Source organism: Acanthaster planci, linkage group LG11, assembly GCF_054643075.1.
Source record: "Acanthaster planci isolate LZ-2023a linkage group LG11, COTS_SCS, whole genome shotgun sequence".
NCBI classification, from domain to species: Eukaryota; Metazoa; Echinodermata; class Asteroidea; order Valvatida; family Acanthasteridae; genus Acanthaster; species Acanthaster planci.
This window is the reverse complement of record NC_141787.1, coordinates 5,315,473-5,334,196: the sequence shown is the minus strand read 5'-3', so window position 1 is coordinate 5,334,196 and position 18,724 is coordinate 5,315,473. Positions and strand designations below refer to the sequence as shown.

The window sequence follows — 18,724 nt, the reverse complement described above, 5'->3', positions numbered from 1 at the left end:
CGCAAAATAACATTACTCTGAAGTGGCGTGGCGCCAGCGTAAAACCGCTTGTGAATGAACGAAGCAACACTCTTTGTGCTTTTCGTAGTGTGCTCCCTTTGACTTGAAAATCCTCGGGCTTTTGCTAATTTGCGCCATTTTCCGCATTTTAATCTTGAAAAGAAAATGTTTTCACGGGGGATAAGCCAGCAAGTTGACCGCAAGTAGGGTCTTTGTACCGATAAATTTGTTTGGAAGTTCAGACGAACTTTTGCGGAAAGTCAATACAGACCAGCTGTGGCCTTAGATTCAATGATGAAGCACTGGGTGGGGTCATCTATCTCCTTTTTAGGCTGGTTCGAATTTACTCCGACCAATACGATGAGCGCTCCTATTCACGTGACTATTAACTTGAACATGTGAATCGGGATTGTTAATGTCTTTACGTAGTCACGTTCTCAGTGGCTTGAGTTCAAATGTATGGTCGACGATATAGGCATCAAGTCCCTATTTGGACCGTTCAAATTCTCTTTGATTTGGCCTTTATCATACTCCCCCAACCTGCATTTTCAAGGATTTTTATTATTATTATTGTTATTATTATTATTAAATACAGCTTTTCAGGCTTTGCAGCGGCGGGCACTAGGCCGTAAACCATTACCCTCATTGAACTTAATTCTTTCGTCAGCACTGCGTATTTACAGTGGCAGTATCCTAGTCTCCTAAATTGGTCAAGGTGCACTGTGACCTTTTCCAGACTGACTTTGTGTTGCCACACTCCTCAGCAAGAGTGAAGCAAGTGTGATCTCGCCCGAAATTCACAAACGGTTTCATGAACAATGTGTAGGATAAACTAGGCCTATAAGAAAGGTACTAGACGAGGAACAGTTCTAACTATGTGAAGTTTGCGGTGACACCATGTAATCAAATTCTCTCTTTGAGTGTGTGTGGTTCTGAAAAGAACCGGGGTTCACTCGACGTTTCGAACAGTGTGCTCTGTTCGTCTTCAGGAGAAAGAGACAGTTCGCTACATTTGGGAACACGCCATTCTCGCCATTGATTATGTGGAAGGACACTATCTCAATTTCATGAATACGTGGCTGGATGTATTACGTGGCAAATTGAGATGCCTTATCCGCCTTTAGCAGAAGCACCCCCTCATCGCTTGAACGGAGCCGTGTTGGTCGGTAGCGTTCATTTTGCTGGTAGCGACGCTCCCCGTAGTACGTGCATTTCATAGTCGTTTGTAAACCAGCGAAGTGTAATTCCGACTAAAGGAGCCTCCGTTGCAAGGAAAATTGCATCCTGCCTTGGTCTGACCCGGGAGCTCATTGCCAAAGTAAGCCAAGACTAAGTCCTGCGTTAAAAGACATGTTGGTTTGCGAGCCTTTTTGTTTACATGTCATTCTGTAGATGCACGACGCTGTTCTATCGTGACTCGATTTCTTAACATCAAAGGATATTAAACGACAGTAAAACAGAAACTATTCATTTCGGTTCCAGAAATTGTATGACCTAAGATCAGCTTCAAATGTTCTTTTGAAGAAACAACAACCGTAGACAATAATTTTAGACGAATAATTTGGTGGTTCGGGACTGGTCGACGATTGAACCATTCTTGCACGTGGAACCAAACGCTACCCCGGGCTTGGAAACGCTGCAGTAATAAAATGTTCAACTCCTCTTCAACACGCGCCCGTTTAGAGTTGGCTTCACCTGATGTGACCACAAAAATTGCATGCTGTCGAGCACGAAAAAGGAAAAAACTCCATCCCTAATTTACAGCCGGCACCAGGTGATGCCCTCGCTCCCTGTGCATCCGATAAGCCCTTATCTGGCCATTAATCGCCAATCTTCGCCAATTCTCCCCGTGGAAACGTGCCTAATGCGACGTTCCCGGCTAGCGTGCACTCCGTCCCCCGTTTTCCCAAGCTGGGCTGTGTGCAGCGGGCGGCTGGCCGGCCAGGCATGCGTCCCGAACGGGCCCAATCCCGGCCAAGATAATGTCTCCCTTTTCGAAAAGAACACTGAGGGCCGTTGCCTAAACGTGACCATTTTTCTTCGGGCTCTGTCTCCGATTCTGATCTTTTCTCTTTCCGTAATTTCTTTTTCTACCAACGACTGTTTCAATTTAAAGTTGAATGGTATGTATACACTAGTGTGTTTCCAATGTGGTGTTAAATTGGCGTTAAATAAACACGCTCAGCATCCATACAGAGCAGCATAAGTTTTGACGTGTATCGAGGGTGTTAAATTAACGCCAGCGCTTTGCAGTGTATACAGTATAACAACGCGGGCCTGTAGCGGGGAGTGACGCTGTACCTCAGGCGGTGCTTTGTATCACACGGCGAAGTGGCTATCCGCCTTGTGCAGAAGCCCCCCCCCATCGTTTAAAAAGAGCCATGTTGGTCGGGAGTGTTCATTTTGTTAGTACCGACGCGACCCTAGCTCATTTTAAACCAGCTTGGGGCTCATACGTCCAGAGCCTGCAAAGCGAGTCTAAAGTGCGTCGTTTCACTTATTTCTTTTCACATGGCATGCAGTTAAAAAAAAATTAAGGCTAACCAAATTGACATGACCAGGATTATATCCTGTAACTGCAGACATTATACTAAAAAACCGATAGTGGGCATTTACGTGCAAATTTGTTGAAAGGGCTGCACCTTAGAAGTAGGTTTCACACATTTCTGAGCGAGATGGGATCAGACAATGGCCAACAGATTTAAACTACTCTCTCTTCAAGCGTCTGAAAGAAACTGTCCCCGCAAGACTAGTTTTGTTGTCCGTTGTGGCTTTTGCCTGTCGAATATCTTGTTGCTTGTTCCTCAAATAATTCGCAATAATTTGAATAGAAAATGTATGAACCGAGCAGTGTCGTCTTCCCTGATTGACATCTCAGCAACAGCTTCCGAAGCTTGCAAAATTTAGTCCGTTTAAGTAGTCACTTTTCAATGCACTTAACCTGAAAGGATATAAAATAATATCCATACCTTGTGTCTACAAAATGTTCTGTTGGTTCCCAATACGAACACTCAAAATTTCGACACTGAACAGTTTCGTGGTTATGTAGCCAAAAAAAGCTGCGTTGGTTTGGAGGGTCTTAACATAAGAGTATTGATAAAAAATGAAGCCAGACATCAGTTACGAAGCCGAGATTAAAGGAACAGAACTCAAAACCCGAATGGGTATTGCTCAAAACTGGTTCATGGCAAATGATAAAGGTTATATTAACATATTTGATAATGCATCAACTCAAAGCAACTTCTACACCCATCAGTTTGTTGGCCACTGGTCCACCTGCAACGTACTTTCACTCATTTGCGTAAATTTGTACCGGGAACCGATTTCGGGATTGTGGGGTGATGATTTGCCCGGCAATAGAAATTTGAAAAGTGGAGTTGGGGTTGGGCTCTGACACCATGACAGTATAGGGGGCGGTGTTCATGATATAGATGTATATCTGCAAAATCTGTCTCACTCCTGCAGAACCTGACAACAAAACGGTGTATTTATGGCTTTAAAATTGTGCTCCCATTTTGAGTGCTATTGAATACGTTCGATTGTTTAGATTACCGAAAAATTCTTCACAATCCCCCTTACTTTTTTCTCACCACGAAAAAAGTGGGCGGATGATTCAATAGCCCATCCCCCTGGTAAAAGAAAATGTGGAAGATATAAAAATATACCCCATCCCAGGGATTTTACGCCCATGACTTTCAAGCATGAGAACGGAACTCAAAATGAGTTAAAGCCAACTGAAGATGGTTTGATGTACAATGGCTCGACAAAAGTCAGTCATGTTTCTTGCGCGCTCATGTCCGCACCTGAGACGAACAGTATAACACGCTGCTCTTACTCGTCAACGACTCAGCATCAGACGTCAACCACATGATTATCTCAGACATAAAACAGTCTACGTCGATCTCTCAAAATACAGGCCTGTACTTGTTTCCCCAGGCAAGAGTACTTAGCTGATAGAAAGGACAAGAAGATCAGATCCGTTATCTGCAAAAGTAGTACATTATCACCGCTGAACTCTCTTTCTCTCTCTGCCCAGAGAGGTTGCTTATGGGTATCCGAGCAAACGTGATGAAAAAAAGCGTCTTACCACTGCTTACCGAAAGACTTTCAATGTAGCGATCCCATAACGGTTCCTGACTTTGATTGGCTCGATTAACCGCTCGCCATCTTCAGAGGTATCTCGTGGAGTTGAAGCGAGAGGAAACGACAATTTGTTAGTTAAAAGCGTTGCAGGTTGGGATGCACACCCAACGGCCAAAGGTTTCGCGTACTTCCCGGTGGGCAGACGGGCTCTGGGCCGCATGCCTTCAGAACTCCACTCCTAAGTGAGGTTAAACAAGGTGCACTCAGTGAGGTCTGTAGAATAAATTAAGTCGGGGAGACGTTGTAAGACTTCGACTCTTCTGTTACTTGTCTGCTTCGCAGTCAGGGTAGTGAGATTGGCTTGGAGCGATCTTGGGCCGGAGTGGGGGAAATGATTGTTCTAAACAGTTGGCGTGTTTTTTCTGTCTTTGGAGACCCCCCTCATAAGGTCGTCTCATGACAACATTTTCGACTGGTGTCCTAAATATTTCTAACTAGTGCATAAACGCCCCAGCCATGTTTCCTGAAACCTCTTGATCTCTGAAAAAGGTATTTTAATGGAGAAAAGATATTCTTGTTCTGATATCAAAATTTCTCTTTTGGGTGTATTACTTAACTAAAAACGACACAGCACAGTATACTCATCTTTGCGAAAATTCACGGTTTGGCTGTATCCCCCCCCACTTTGAAACTATGGTGTACTTGAATGAAACGGACTATTTTGTGCAATGTAGAGACACACTCCATTTTTTTCGATTCGGTACATCCGGCTAAGTCTTAAATGAATCTTTGTTTGTCAAGATGTTCTGTTAATTTTCATCTTCGATCAGCTAGAATTAACTGGTGAATGCAGGGGATGGAACACCGAGACATGATGATGTTTTTCCCTACAGTGACCAACTGTTTTCAATTGCTAGTCTTTCAAGCACGCCTGCACAACCGACGGATAATCCTATTTCACAGGAAAGAAGTGAGCGCATAATGGTATTCGTCCTAAACCAGACTCTTCTACAGAACGAATCACTCTGGATATTTTGGAAACTAATTCTGTGGTTATGTGGTGTTAGACTGTGCCAGAAGACCTTACATCTCTCCACGGGTAGGGGGAGGGTTCAGTACTCAGTGTCCATCTCCGCCTTCGCCTAATTCGTACCCCTCCCTGAATTTAATTCAGTGACCCATACGTTGCAATACTTCTATTTCATTTGAACACCTTACGCCTAAAAGCGGGTACTGATTCAAAGGATGAAGCCTGAAACGAAGGCGATCAAAGCCTGGGGGAGGGACCCCTCATTTTCCTCTATGTGGGAACCCCCTTCCCTTTAGAGGGCGCACTGCTTGGTAGCGTTGTCGTCGTTCGTTCGCAGTTGGTTTTTTCCGTATTTGGGTGTTAAACTTAGTCCCATGGTGCATCGCACAATTCAAAATGGCGCCGAGTACAACACGAGTGCTGAGGTAGGGAAGCTTGTAATTTTTATTGTGCAACTCAACAATTAGGCTACGGGAATCGTTCTCAGATATTCTGTATAAAATTGAAAATAGAATTTTGTAGGATAGCCTACTGATAATACTGTGATAAAGCTGAGTAGGAAATTAAATTAGGTCCAGCCTAGGCTACAATGTAGGCCCTAGGTGCAAGTTCAAGATTTTACTAAGCCTAGCATGCCTAGGGGCAGTAGGGCCTACACCAAACACTCAATTGTGTAATGTAGGCTATGTGTCGTTTCAGTGGCTCACATCTGCATGTGGTCACTGTCTTCTCACTGCCACTGTGCAGTGATTGACTGTGCAGCCTCACCATGTCCACGATCTAATGTTGTTAGATAATACGTGTATAAACACTTAAAACAGTGCCCCAATAAATAGCTAGGCCTAGCTGCCTAGCACGCCTATGTAACAAGTGACTTTTGGGGATTGTTAATTTGGGGACCCCGTTCATATAACAGAAAGGAGACCTACATGTTAACTTTTGGATTGCTCCAGGTAGGGACCGCAACGGTCTACTGCGCACATCATCTGCGCACGTACAGTTTTGTGTACAAAAGTTTGGTTTCGCGTCTCCAAACCGGAACTCTCCGGTTTGAACCGGTTCTTCCACACAGCACCATTCTCAAATCGCTTCGTTTTTCACACACGGCAAGCTGACGACTTCCGTCAGCACCTCGTCGAAGTTTTGGCGAAGTTCGCCCGATTTTTCTTCGAAATACGGCCGTGAAAAGGAGGTTGGTTCTTCTACAAGCGATTTTGGAGCATTTCTGTCGTATATACAAGAAACTAGTGTCCATTTTTGAAATTTTCAGGTTATAAATACCCTTAATCATTTGGACTTGTATAAAAGACTGTGAGCGCATTTGACCACCGAGCGAAATAAGTTAGCGTAACACGCCGAGTGACCGCCATGGGACCAACGCGTCGCACGGTCTGTCAACAATCGTGTGTGCGCGGTGGTGTAGCCGCGTTGTTTCGTACAGCACGCAGCGGGGAGCTTTTTTCACGCACCTTTGCATTTCGTGTAACATCATTTTTGATGAAGATTTGTTTGGGGAAATGACTTTGAAACCAACATTTATCAGCTCTTACATCTATACATGAATATGTCGATGTTAATTTTTTTTTGGAATATGAAATGACTGTCGACATGCACACCATGGGTGAAATGATGAATGAACCTGGAATTTTATGAGACTTCCAATAAAGAAAGGCTGAATAGGAAGGACAAAAGACTTAACAATATTTATTTCAAAGGCACAGTTTTTATTGTTAACTTTAATGTATTTAAAAAAATTACACCGACTCATTTAAGTTAAAATTATGTTTTTCATATCTGAGTGTTCTGTCCAAGTTTTTTTTTTTACTTTATATTTTGGATGAAAACTGAAATTTTGAAAAATTTCTTCGAAGTTTTTTAAATAAGTGGAGCTCTACATCTAAAAATCTTCGAGAAAAAGACGTGGTCATTTGTATGGTGGATGTTTGTCATATGAAATGCCCCAAACATTCTGGTTTGCTTTACTGTTGCTTGGTAAGTCATTTGAATGTTTAGTTTTGATTCTTTTCTATTTATGTTATAATTGCCTTTTCACAATCTTTATTTGTTTACATAATATGTTAACACTGTATGCTTAATGGATTAATATCCTTCAATTTTATGATTTATTGAAAGAAGATTCCTTTAATAAAACAAACTATTCGGCAGATATTTGGAATTATGAAGTCTTCTTTTTCTGTCCGTTTTTAAACAGCCCATTTCCTTCAAAGTCATGGGCATCCCAACTCAGTTGTGGCAATCCAGGATTGGATGAAACGCCAAAACAGGGTGATGTTTAAATGACATACTTAGTTACAGATGCAGAGTATAACAACTTTGTCTTAGGTTTAAGAGAAATGGTTTCAAAAAGTGCTGGGGATACCCTTACAACTTTTAAGAAGATTCAAGACGATATCACAGACATCTGCCATGGAAAAGACGATGTAGGTTCTAAAATACTGTGTGAGATTAAGAACACAATGAGTGATCGTGCTGCTACTGAATCTAAGTTCAATGCAATCCTCCAGTCTTATAGAGAGTCATGCCTTCCTAAAAATAACAGATAACTGGGATTCTTTAAGCAAGACTGCCAAGCAAAAGTTGATTGAAATGAACAATTTCTTCTGTGGACTTCACCTCCTAGTTTCAATGGCAGAAACAATTTCAGCATTGTGTAAACAATTTGTTTATTGATGCAGCAACTTCTTTAGCCGATGGGGAGTCAGTTCAAACAACCACACGTGATGACATGAATGTAACAATTCCATTGCTAGTCGGTAAAACTGTCAGCCACTACTTTGCTTCTGAGGATGGGGAGAGACAGATGTACACGGGTGAAGTCATTAGTCAGGTTCCTGGGTTTCCTCACTGGTTCAACATCACATAAGATGACGATGAAGCTGTGTACAAACTTGTTGAGGATTACAGAGATGGCAACTTGGAAATTGTTCCCTCCTAATCCACTCGTAACTACATAAAGAGAAAATAATGCATTTCAATGTGTTCAATATTAAATAGCATCTGAATCTGTTCTTATCACCATTGTTCCTGTATGTTGAAAAGGGTCTTCATTCACTCCTCATTTTCAATTTCTGATCGTAGGACATAATGGATACCTATATCCTCGAAGTAGACCTACTTGTACATAAAGAAATTGTTCTTTCTAGGACTTCTGTAAACTTCATTCTTGCCTTAATGTTCTTAAGTGTCAGCAATAAGAAAACTAAGCTATATCAGAGAAAATCAGACAAACTGTATTATTAAAATCATGCAAGGAACTGGTTCACCTACCAGTAGTTAACTTCTTACAGTTTGTTAAACGGATGAAACCACAACTGGTGCTTAGAAAGCTGACTTACTTTCCAGCAACTGTGAAGAATTAACCGTGTTTTCCTTTCAAAAACAAGCCAGAAGTAAGAATGTGAGATTATAAAATAAATGTGATTGGATTTGAAACTAAACTCAAAATGAACCAAGATGCACGTGTATTGCATGTACATGTACATGCATATATAGTTTTAATATGACTTTATTGCTCTTGTTACATAATACAGGTCCCTTTTTATCTGTATTCATTGCATGGGATGTGTGAACAATTTCAATACATGCATACTGTTCATTTACATGTCATCCGTAGAGCAATGCATTACTTTTGTGTTACAGTTCATGGCCCTGAATACACATGTACATGTATGTGAAACAAAACTCATTCGTTTTAGAAAATGTGTTGAATCTCTTAATGTATGCTCTTGGCTACCCGAACTTTTGTCTGTATTAATACATACTTCAGGGCAACCAACTGCACTAAATTACTGTGTGGTAATAAATAGATGGTTCATATGAACCAAACAGAAACGTTAAAGTATGTCAAACTTCAAAGATTCTAGAATTTGACTTGTTTCAGATTTTAGATGTAAGATTTTATTATCTTCCTAATGTTTTATCCAGTTGAGGGTTTAATGTGACAAGAAAAATGCAATATCATTGTGTACATACATGTACTGTTAAAAATGGTCCCTGATCTGAAGTTAAAATTTCTTAAACTGTGCTGTTGCTATCACCATGAAAATTTCAACTGAATTAATCGTTTCCATGGCAACTGGTTACTGCCAGTATTAGGCTTAAGCATACTTTTCAGTAATACTGTACATCTAAACATTGGAAAAAGAAAAGTATGGCTAACATACTTTTTTATTCCACCTAAACACTGGAAACAGAAAAATATGGCTAACATAAAGAAAATGGCAATTTTCTCGCCTTTTCATGTCTAAAGATACGGCAAATTAACTTATTTTATACAAAGTTTTTTGTCTGTTTCTATGGCAACCTTCTCCAATAATCTACCTTTAGAATTGTTATGAATCCTTAAAATTGGAAAGAGATGTTGATCTATTGGAATATAGTGAAAACAGGATCCGTTTAGCATTTTCATATCCGAAGATATGGAAGCTTCAATTTGTTTACTACATTGTTTACTACACTATAAATTAGTAAACAAATGCTGTCGTAAATAACTCATTAATCGTAATCCCAATTTCAATCCAATTTCAAGTCAGGGTGATTCATCAGTTTTTCATTGATATTATGAAGTTTGAACTGTAAAATTGGGGCTCATTACAACCAATTGAGGAAAAACGTAAATAGCCGCGTTTCCATGACAACCCTATTTGTAAACAAAATTCCACACATAGATTTATGTGTACAACATACACTGTGCATACAATTTTGTTGATTCAAAAAAGAACGGCTGAAAATAAATGAGCAACAGAGATGTTTTCTGTGACTCAATTTGTTTATCATTTTGTTTACTGCTGCAAACACACAAAATGTGGCTCTACTTTAACCATGATCTCCATTAAGAAAAAGAACGAAAAATTCCCATTTTCAGAAAATTCAAATCCCCATATCTCAGCAACGCCTCGACCAAATACAGACATATTGGTATCAATGTGCTCAGAATTATCCCCTCTTTCAACACAACACAGTCATAAAGCTTATAGAGCAACTTCAAAAATCCCATTTCTGTCCCTACTCCAGGTTACGGTAGATGACTGTGAGTGACATGTCATGTCATGCTCAATAACTGTGGGGTTGATAATGTGAAGAGGCAGGGTTTTGAACTTTTAGGGAAATGATGAGGGGAAACTGTGGGTGTTTTAACACATGGCACATGATGGTGGAATCAAATTTGCATGGCTGGTTTATCAGTGAGAAAGTCACATTTTCTTACAATTAACAATTTGAAATTTCCAAAAAACAGGGTCAGGGTAGTTCAGACAGCGTTGGCCATGGTTGCCTTTGGGTTTTTTTTGGGGGGGGGAATGACCAGTTTTGCACAGATTAAAATGAGAACAACTTGGGGTCCCCAAATTCACAATCCCCCAACTTTTTACCCTCTGTCATCCATTATGTTCATTGACATAACCTAGGTAGGCCTACTTACTGAATAGTAAGCCACTATTCCGTGGGCCTTTCTGGGTCCGTCTTTTTGATGGTTCCATAAACTATGGCATTTGAAAAGTGCCCTGCAATCGTCAGGTGATCGTACCAGAGAAAACCTCCATTTGTGCTTTTTGAAGTAAATCTTCCCCTAAAGACCCTATAATAATAGCTAACCTATATGGAACTACCGGGCACGAGTGTATTTTGTAGCGTTTAACCTACATTTTCTATTGGCAAAATATTAGGTTTTTTCTACCATCCTCGCCTCTACTCCCTCAACGATCTGCACACATCTTCATTCTTTGTGGCTGTACGTCAGGTGACAAATCAGGTGCAGCGTATTTGCTTAACAAACGTTTATGTTGCTTTGGATACCCATTCCTATAATTTTGACTTCTCTCATTAAGATTATGTATAGAGACATCAGGGAAATCTGTAGTCAGGGAACCACACTATAAAGTAATGCAGATGTGTGCGGATTGTCGAGGGATGAGAAGTGAGGATGGTAGAAAAACATCATGTTTTGCCTGGTAGTTCTATAATAGCTATTATTATGCGGTCTGTAGGTGAAGATTTGCTTCTGAAAGTGCAAATGGAGGTTTTCATCAGCTCGGTTGGGTTGCTACCCGCCATTTTCTGAAACTCCGGATGTCTGCACTGCCCCACACATGAACTTATGAGATAATTTCCTGCAGCCATGGCAGCCCCAAGATTTGATTTCAGTCTGAGTGACATCAACCTAAAATTCTTATAGTTCTCATACATTACAGATGAGTAGATGCAGAAGAAATGAGTCTAAGAAAAATTCATTGCATGGATCCTGTAATAAAATGTCTAGTGGCATTTCATGTTTACATGTCCAGGCTAACAGTAACAGGTGGGAGAAACATCTACTAAAAGTGAATATCAACACAGACTTTGCCAATTTCAGCTTTATTCTTTGTATTTTGGAAGTCATTTATAATATTTCGGTGTGACTTAGGTCAGCTGTGTGAACTCAAAGGCCGCCTTTAGAATTACAAAAGTAAACCAACTTCACCTTTCCTGGTTTGTTTTATGTGGACAGGTGCAACCACGAGTTGTTACAAATCATCAGTGGCCGGTCAGCAGTGAAAGCGCCAGTAAGTGACATTTTCTTGACTCTGAGTCTTTGTGAAGTCTGGGAACTAGAGTTGTCACAAGATCTTTATGAGCTGCTAGTAGAGTCACATGTTCTTCAAATACACTGTGGCAGAGACAGTCACTTGTCATAGTTTGTCCTCGTCTACTTCAGTGGCTATTACCTTCAGTGTGTTGTGACCAGAAAGCTGATCTGGCTGTACCAGTGGCTTTTACTTGGGGAATAAAAAGTGTGAGGGAGTGGTTTCAACTGTGACGGTGGGGATGATATAGCCTTCAACTTGGTCCACTGTTGTCCCTAGGCCAGTGGCGTTCTCTGGGGAAGGGGGCAAGAGGGAAACTAAGAGTTGCCATCTGGAAGAGGGGGACAGTTACCCCCTTGTCTCCCTTTGCTACTTAGCCAGGTGCTTCGGGGGAGGGGGGGAGGAGGGAAGGAAACAAGAAGGAATGCAAGGGTTCCTAAGGGAGAGGGGAGCAAATGTTCTCCCCCCCAGCCCCACTAGGAATGCCACTGCCCCAGCCCCATATTACCTTCACCTTGTCCATGTCATATCATAGTATCGTAGACTAGTCCCCGCCCAACAGTCCAAACCCCAAAGCAGAGACCACCAGCCACACTACTTGTATTCAGTGGTACCTGTGCCACTCTCACCCATACAGTTGATAACAGTGGACTGTAGTGGGAATGTCAGTGAACCGGTACGTACAGTACATTGTATAGGCACACTTTAATTTTTATCAATGCCAGAGTTTGTCAGAGTAAGTTTACGTCAAATCCGTTCACTTGAAGTTCGTTTCTTCATACCAGTTCCTTAAAGTGATAATTTTAGGATGTAAAGATATTGGTTTTGAGCAAAACACGTGTGACTGTCCCAAATCCATGTAAATTAATGCACCGAGTCCATGGACTCTACTCGTACAACTTTCTGCACAGCAGCAGATTGTGTCCTTTCAGTAGAAGCCTAGATACTTCAGGTGGGAAAAATATTGTAAAGAATTTGAGACAGAGCTATAACAAAACAATTGTTGACTGCTGAGATGTGGAACATGACGTTTTAACACCCTTGGGCACGTACAGTATAGCACCCTTGGCTTCGTCTCAGGTGCTATGAGTCCCAAGGGTATTAAAATATCCCACACCAGAGCAGTCAATAATTCCAAAATAAGTATTACAAGTAATTAGTATTAAGTACTATACCCTTCATAGTCTTTACCGTGTTCACACGTTTCTTTCACCGTTTGATTTGCCCGTGTGACTGCATAGAATCTTATAGCAGAGGAGCTCTCCGTCCATGAAGCTTTATTGCTGCATGGTCTACAGCACTACAAGCAGCATAGGTAAGGCAGTGGTGAACTTGTACTCAAATATCTGGGTTTTTTTTTTTCTAAATCAAAACAAATTGTTTGGGTTATCTTGGAGTAGTTTGGATATGACAGAACCACACTTGAATTCACACAGTAATGTTTATTTCATCACAAAACTCTTTGATACTGCATTAAATCTTTGTTCACTTGGAATCACCAAGTCATGGAAGCAATCAGTGCTCTCGCCAGATTTGTACAATGTCTGTCCTTATTCATTTATTTGGAATTCATTATCTGCTCCAAGCAGGAATGAGAGAGCATGTTTTACACACAGCAATGACAGTCTTTTAGTGGGAACTAGTTGAGTGAGTGCAGGTTTGTGTGCATGTGGCTTGGGATGCCAAGGACGTGTGACCAATTCCTGTTTGAACGCATGGTCTTTATGAGCCTGGTCGAAAAACACTGCACTAGCCTGTGTCTTCTTCAGCCATGAGGGCGCACTTCAACTTACGGTGGAATAAGTCAACGACCCGTAATGATAGAGAGTTAAGGGCCATCCCAGGAGGGTTTGTGGTTAAAAACAATTGAGAAATGAACAAATTTGCTTTTTTGTGATCTTGGAATGAAGATCCTGTTGCTTTTTCTCATCGCAGTAAGGAGTCAGAGACCAAGTTGAAGAATGACAAGAACGTCAGCCGCCTTGAGCTCCAATTCCTTCTACAGCTCAGCCAGTTCCTGGTAAGCAACAATGATCAATTGCGGCCTTCTGTAGAAATCTGACTGAAATGTGAAGAAAACTATTCTTAATTATTTCGGTCCTACAATACGTGCTCTACAGGACTTTGTTGGCCAAGCACATCGATAACAGAAAACAGAGGGTTTGTAAACTCACAGCCACAGTTACCATAGCAGCTGTGCCTTCAGTTTGTGTGGTTTTGTAATGTCATCGCTATTAGATTTGAAATCAAATCTTTAATTGGCTAGGTGTAGTCCACCTTCCTCGCGGTGCAGTTTGGCGAGCAATTTAATAAGACGCGGGAACAGTTAGTGTAACCTCGCTCCCCAATACGCGTGTCTGACAGTGCCCAATTACCGTTGTTGTTGTGCACAACATATGGGGCTTGCTACCAAAATTGGACGGAGCACTCTGATTGGCTAAGAATCCCGATAATATGAATATGTATTTCAGGGTCAGTTTAATTGGTCAGTTGAACGCTTATTAACAACAACCACAGTCTCGTTCATTGAAGAAGGTGTTTATATTATCCTAAAAAGATGATTTGCCATAAAAGCATTAATTCTCTCACCAGAAAAAGATAGTTAATAGATTTGTTCTTGAATAGTTATGTATACTTTGTCTCTAAGCATCGTATTAAAAGGGATATTAATGCAAGATATGAAAGAAACTGGCACTAATCAATTGTAAACATCCCTATAAATAAATGGATAAGTCTGTTCCCTAGCGTGAGCTACTATTGGCGCTCTACATGGAAATATATGAATCATGCAGTTCAGTTGTTGCAAACATGAATATCTATCCAGAATCAGGTTGATCAAGTTGTTAGGCAGGCACAGGGATTGTGGGCCGATGTGTGCCGAAACCCAGTACAGAACAGCCCACGAGCAAGGGCAGAATCTGTGTGGCATGCTGGATGGATTGCGGGCAACAGTGAACGGACTCCACACTAATTGTAAAAGGACACAGCGTACGGACGACAAACACGACCGACCAATGACTTGATTTCAAGTCGACATCGCTATCCACTGTGCATGCAGATGCTGTAGATATCTCACTGGCCACCTGTTGATGCAAAACACATTGAGAGTCATTGTTTTCCGTCCATAAGAGCAGGCAAATGAACATGCTTTGTCTTGAAGCTTTTATCATAAAGATTCATAACAAAGAGATGAAAATAGTATGGCTCCTAACCAGCACCCACTGAACAAAGATATTGATAGATGCAAAGAACCGTCAACACAGGGTTGGGTAGAGTGCCAATACAGTGCTCCAGAGGTCGCAGGTTCAATAACCATTTTAGTCAATTTTTTGGGTGCAGTCAGTTATTTTGGGGGGGGGTTTGTTCATAAAATGAACATGTAAGCATTTAGTCAGTTTTCTTTGTTTGATAAAAAATGTTATCATATTGAGAAAATTTGGGTTCTAGTCGAAATGCTTTCCAATGAGTATAACCAGAAAGGGGGGGTCAGTTCTTATTCATACATTTAAGGGGGGTAATATATTGCTCGTTAAATGTTCCTAAGTAATTTCATTTGTGGCAGTTCTGATAATGATGCTTTGCCGTGCACTTGCCCTTTTCTACCAACGAGGACCGAATTGATTTCATACTTACATGTACCAAGTGGGTAAGAGTACCCCATGGTAAAATACGCAACACTGTTGTTCCTCCTGCAGGATCTGGATGCAGTGCAGAGCAAGGAACTCTTTGAGGCCTACATCCTGAATGCCTTCAGGGGGACGGGAACGCAGCTGCAGGTGAGCCACACAGCTGGCAGCCATGGCCATTGGCTCTGTGTCAGAAATGTAGAGGGCGCTGTTTAACGCTTACTTGTGAAGATCAAGTACAGCCCAGCAAGGGGCCCATTGGGAACCCATGGCTGCAAGGAACCTGTGCAAATTACTGAGCAAATCTTGTAACAGGATACAGTATTTTTAACAGTGCAATTTATGCAGAATCACGGGATGAGTCTATTGACTTGAGGGAAGCGATTATCAGTGACAGCAGTTGTGAACTTTTGACAGGACGATTACAACTTTGTCACAGTTTTTATTGTTTCTTCATTTCTTGTAGTCAATATTGAAGGACGAACGAAGTGTTCAGGCTTTGCTTCAGAAGGTAATGACAGAAACCAACTCTTTATGTGGACATATTCATGTTGGCAAGAGTCTGTGAGTGAAATTTCCAGTAATTTAGAAATGTATTACAACATGCAAAGTGAGTGGTGAACTTATCAATAGATTGTAATTGTAACAACCTTTTGGGCCAGAAATGTGTAATATGTGCCAGCCATTGCTACTAAAAACTTTTGGCTGGTTTTACGTGTCCAAAATTTTACAATTTTTATGATTGTTTCAGGAACTTTTAATTGATTTATTAATTAATCAGTAAATTGAGATTCTTTTCATTCTTGAGAAAATTGCTCAGACAATGTCCGACTTTGGTTTTTGGTTATCAATGAATGATAAATAATTTGAATTTTATCAATTGTTGATTTTTCAATGATTTGTCAGGGGTAGTTGATTACTGATCGCTCTTTCAGAGATTTAAATTAATAATAAATGGACGATCATTGATCATTGGGTGATTTATCATAGGGTATTGGTTTGTGATGATTAGTGATTGATCGCTGTTTCCTAATTGATTGATTGATTATCAATCGATTTGATAGGTATGGGAGTATTACCACACAGAACGCATGATGCTCCTTCATTGCCTCAAACATCTACTCAGCTTCCACAGAGACACAGAACATCCATTCCAGGTAACCATGACATTTAGACAGAACTTCTACGCCTTTCAGTATGGGTATTCAGAGGGTACCAAGCCATGATCAAAATTGACAGTTGATGAAACAGGTAGTAGATATTTTGGCATTTCAAATAATCTTTTCCATTTTAATCAACCTAACCCTCATGGCATTGACTTTTGCCACAGTTTAGAGCTAGCCATTAGTGTAACAGGATCCGACTGGTCAACTGTCCCTTTAGAGTCCCAAGCCTGCCAGCCACCACAGGATCCAACAACAAATGTACTATGAAACAAGCTCACATTGTCCTAGAATAAGGATAGTATCTTGATTGGCCAAAAGTGTGTAATTTGACGCTTGCTAGTTTTACTATTTTTATACCACCGCTTCAAAAAGACTATACCATGCCGTCTCTTTCTGAAAAAGAACTGTACCGTAGCAACCAAAGAACTATACCCGTAGCAACCAAAGAACTATATCCATAGCAACGAAAGCATAGGCGTGTATTTTGGTTCATAGCGGACAACATTGGATAATGAATGTATTCAAACGTTACTGTTCCGCTTGGAATTCTTGAATTAAAATTTGATGAATGTAAATTCCAATTTGGTGTTTCAGTAGTGATTTTTAGCTTAATATTTGTATACTGTTGCTTTGACGGCCCAATTCAATAAAGCCCCACTTGTTCAATGTCGTGTCTGGCAACTTTAGTGTTAAACTCATATCAAAACATGGAGTCCGGCCTACTTTGGTGACCAGCATTAGACGGCATTACTGTGGTGGCACCATGTGTGTGGACTGCGCATTATATGGCTCCTCAGCCAAAACAGTGTGAAGTTTTACAAGGCACCCCCTAGTAATGGCGTCTTCAGGGATCGGTCTGCAGATAATGTAATCTTTTTCTTTCTCTTTGTTAAATGCAGGAACAGTATTTGGAGTGCGTTTTAAAGCTGCAGAAGGGAAAGGTGTGTGATATGTTACTGCAGCAATATGAGACCAGCTTCAACTCACCGGCGCCCAGCAGGCACAAGAGGGGACCCCTAATGGTTTGTAACAAGTTGACGCCCAGTGACCTTTGACCTGGATCCAATTTAGCCGGGAATTTTGCTTGGCAAATACATGCATAGAGCCGGCTATTGTTTATAGCACTGAACTCCACTAAAACATATCCACAAACATGTTTTTACTAAAGATCATGAATACATTCCAAGTTTATCAAAGGAAATCATGCTTGTGCATGGCACGTGCACACAGACCGTAGACTTTAACAGGAATTGGTTGTGCGTACCCTGCCTGGCCCGCACCAAGCACGCTATAAACACAGGTGCTGGCGTGACATACATAGTGTGGACATCTGCACTAAAGAAGTCCACATAATGTAGGGTATGATGGCTTTGTGTGGACTCGCACACGTCCACACAATGTTTCCCCCTCTCTGAAAAACAGTTTCAGAGGCATTTTGGGGTCAAGGTTATCGGTGGCAAAATGAACAAGGAACAGTCCAGGAAATCATCATCAAACATCCAGCTCGAAGGAGTTATCCTAGTGGGAGAAAAAGGAGCATTTTCCTCAAGTTTCCTTAACCACTGAAGAACAAAGGAATGTCCACACTTTGTACATAAAACAGATATGCGTGTTCGCACACGATGAGTTTCCACCAAATGACCATCGTTGCTGTATAAAAGCACGCCATCCCTTGTTTGCTCACAGAGCAGATTTGTTCTTTCGTAAAAGATGAAATACATGCGCTGGTTGTGGTTTTGGTCATTGTGTAGTACAAGGCAGTCACATGCCTGCACACTGTGGTTGATTGAACCTGATATAAAACCTGCTTTCCTATTGGTTCATTCTGATGTTCTTTGCATGATAGCTTTATTGTCATTGGTTGACTTTATACATTCTGCTTCCCTATTGGTCCATATGTGTACAGAGTGAGAGGCACAGCATCCGATGGTGTCTTCAGGGTCTTACAGAACAGGTCAGTGAAGTAATGGGGTTGTTTTTGTATCTATTGTCACAGTTTTTTCACTTAAGAAAATTTCAGCCCTTTGAGTGCAACTTTTTGTCAGTCGGATTTGCTTACGCCCTCCACATGGCCTTCATCACGTCACCAGCAAAGAATCCAAATGGACTGAGATAATGATTAGGCTGGTTTGATTACTCAACCCTACAATAAACATAAGATGTCCAAAGGCAAACATTCAAGTGATTTAAAAGGCATATTAAAGCAAGAAAGACAGCTGACCATGATTTCACAAGGCC

The 18,724-nt window shown here is 41.0% G+C and overlaps 1 protein-coding gene across 5 annotated transcripts in view; it reads left to right on the top strand.

Moving 5' to 3' along the window:
* Nucleotides 1-18,724, top strand: part of nup188 (nucleoporin 188) — a 192,141-nt gene that overhangs the window by 81,474 nt on the left and 91,943 nt on the right. For 3 of the 5 annotated variants that reach the window (XM_087143590.1, XM_087143591.1, XM_087143589.1), the window contains 8 exons: nucleotides 11,619-11,673; nucleotides 12,936-13,009; nucleotides 13,630-13,714; nucleotides 15,390-15,470; nucleotides 15,787-15,831; nucleotides 16,385-16,477; nucleotides 17,386-17,508; nucleotides 18,393-18,440. In XM_087143590.1, coding sequence (XP_086999716.1) covers nucleotides 11,619-11,673; nucleotides 12,936-13,009; nucleotides 13,630-13,714; nucleotides 15,390-15,470; nucleotides 15,787-15,831; nucleotides 16,385-16,477; nucleotides 17,386-17,508; nucleotides 18,393-18,440 — 604 coding nt within the window. Of the gene's footprint in view, nucleotides 1-5,413; nucleotides 5,539-11,618; nucleotides 11,674-12,935; nucleotides 13,010-13,629; nucleotides 13,715-15,389; nucleotides 15,471-15,786; nucleotides 15,832-16,384; nucleotides 16,478-17,385; nucleotides 17,509-18,392; nucleotides 18,441-18,724 lie in introns of those variants that run through there. The other 2 variants (XM_087143593.1, XM_087143592.1) reach the window with 1 other exon arrangement.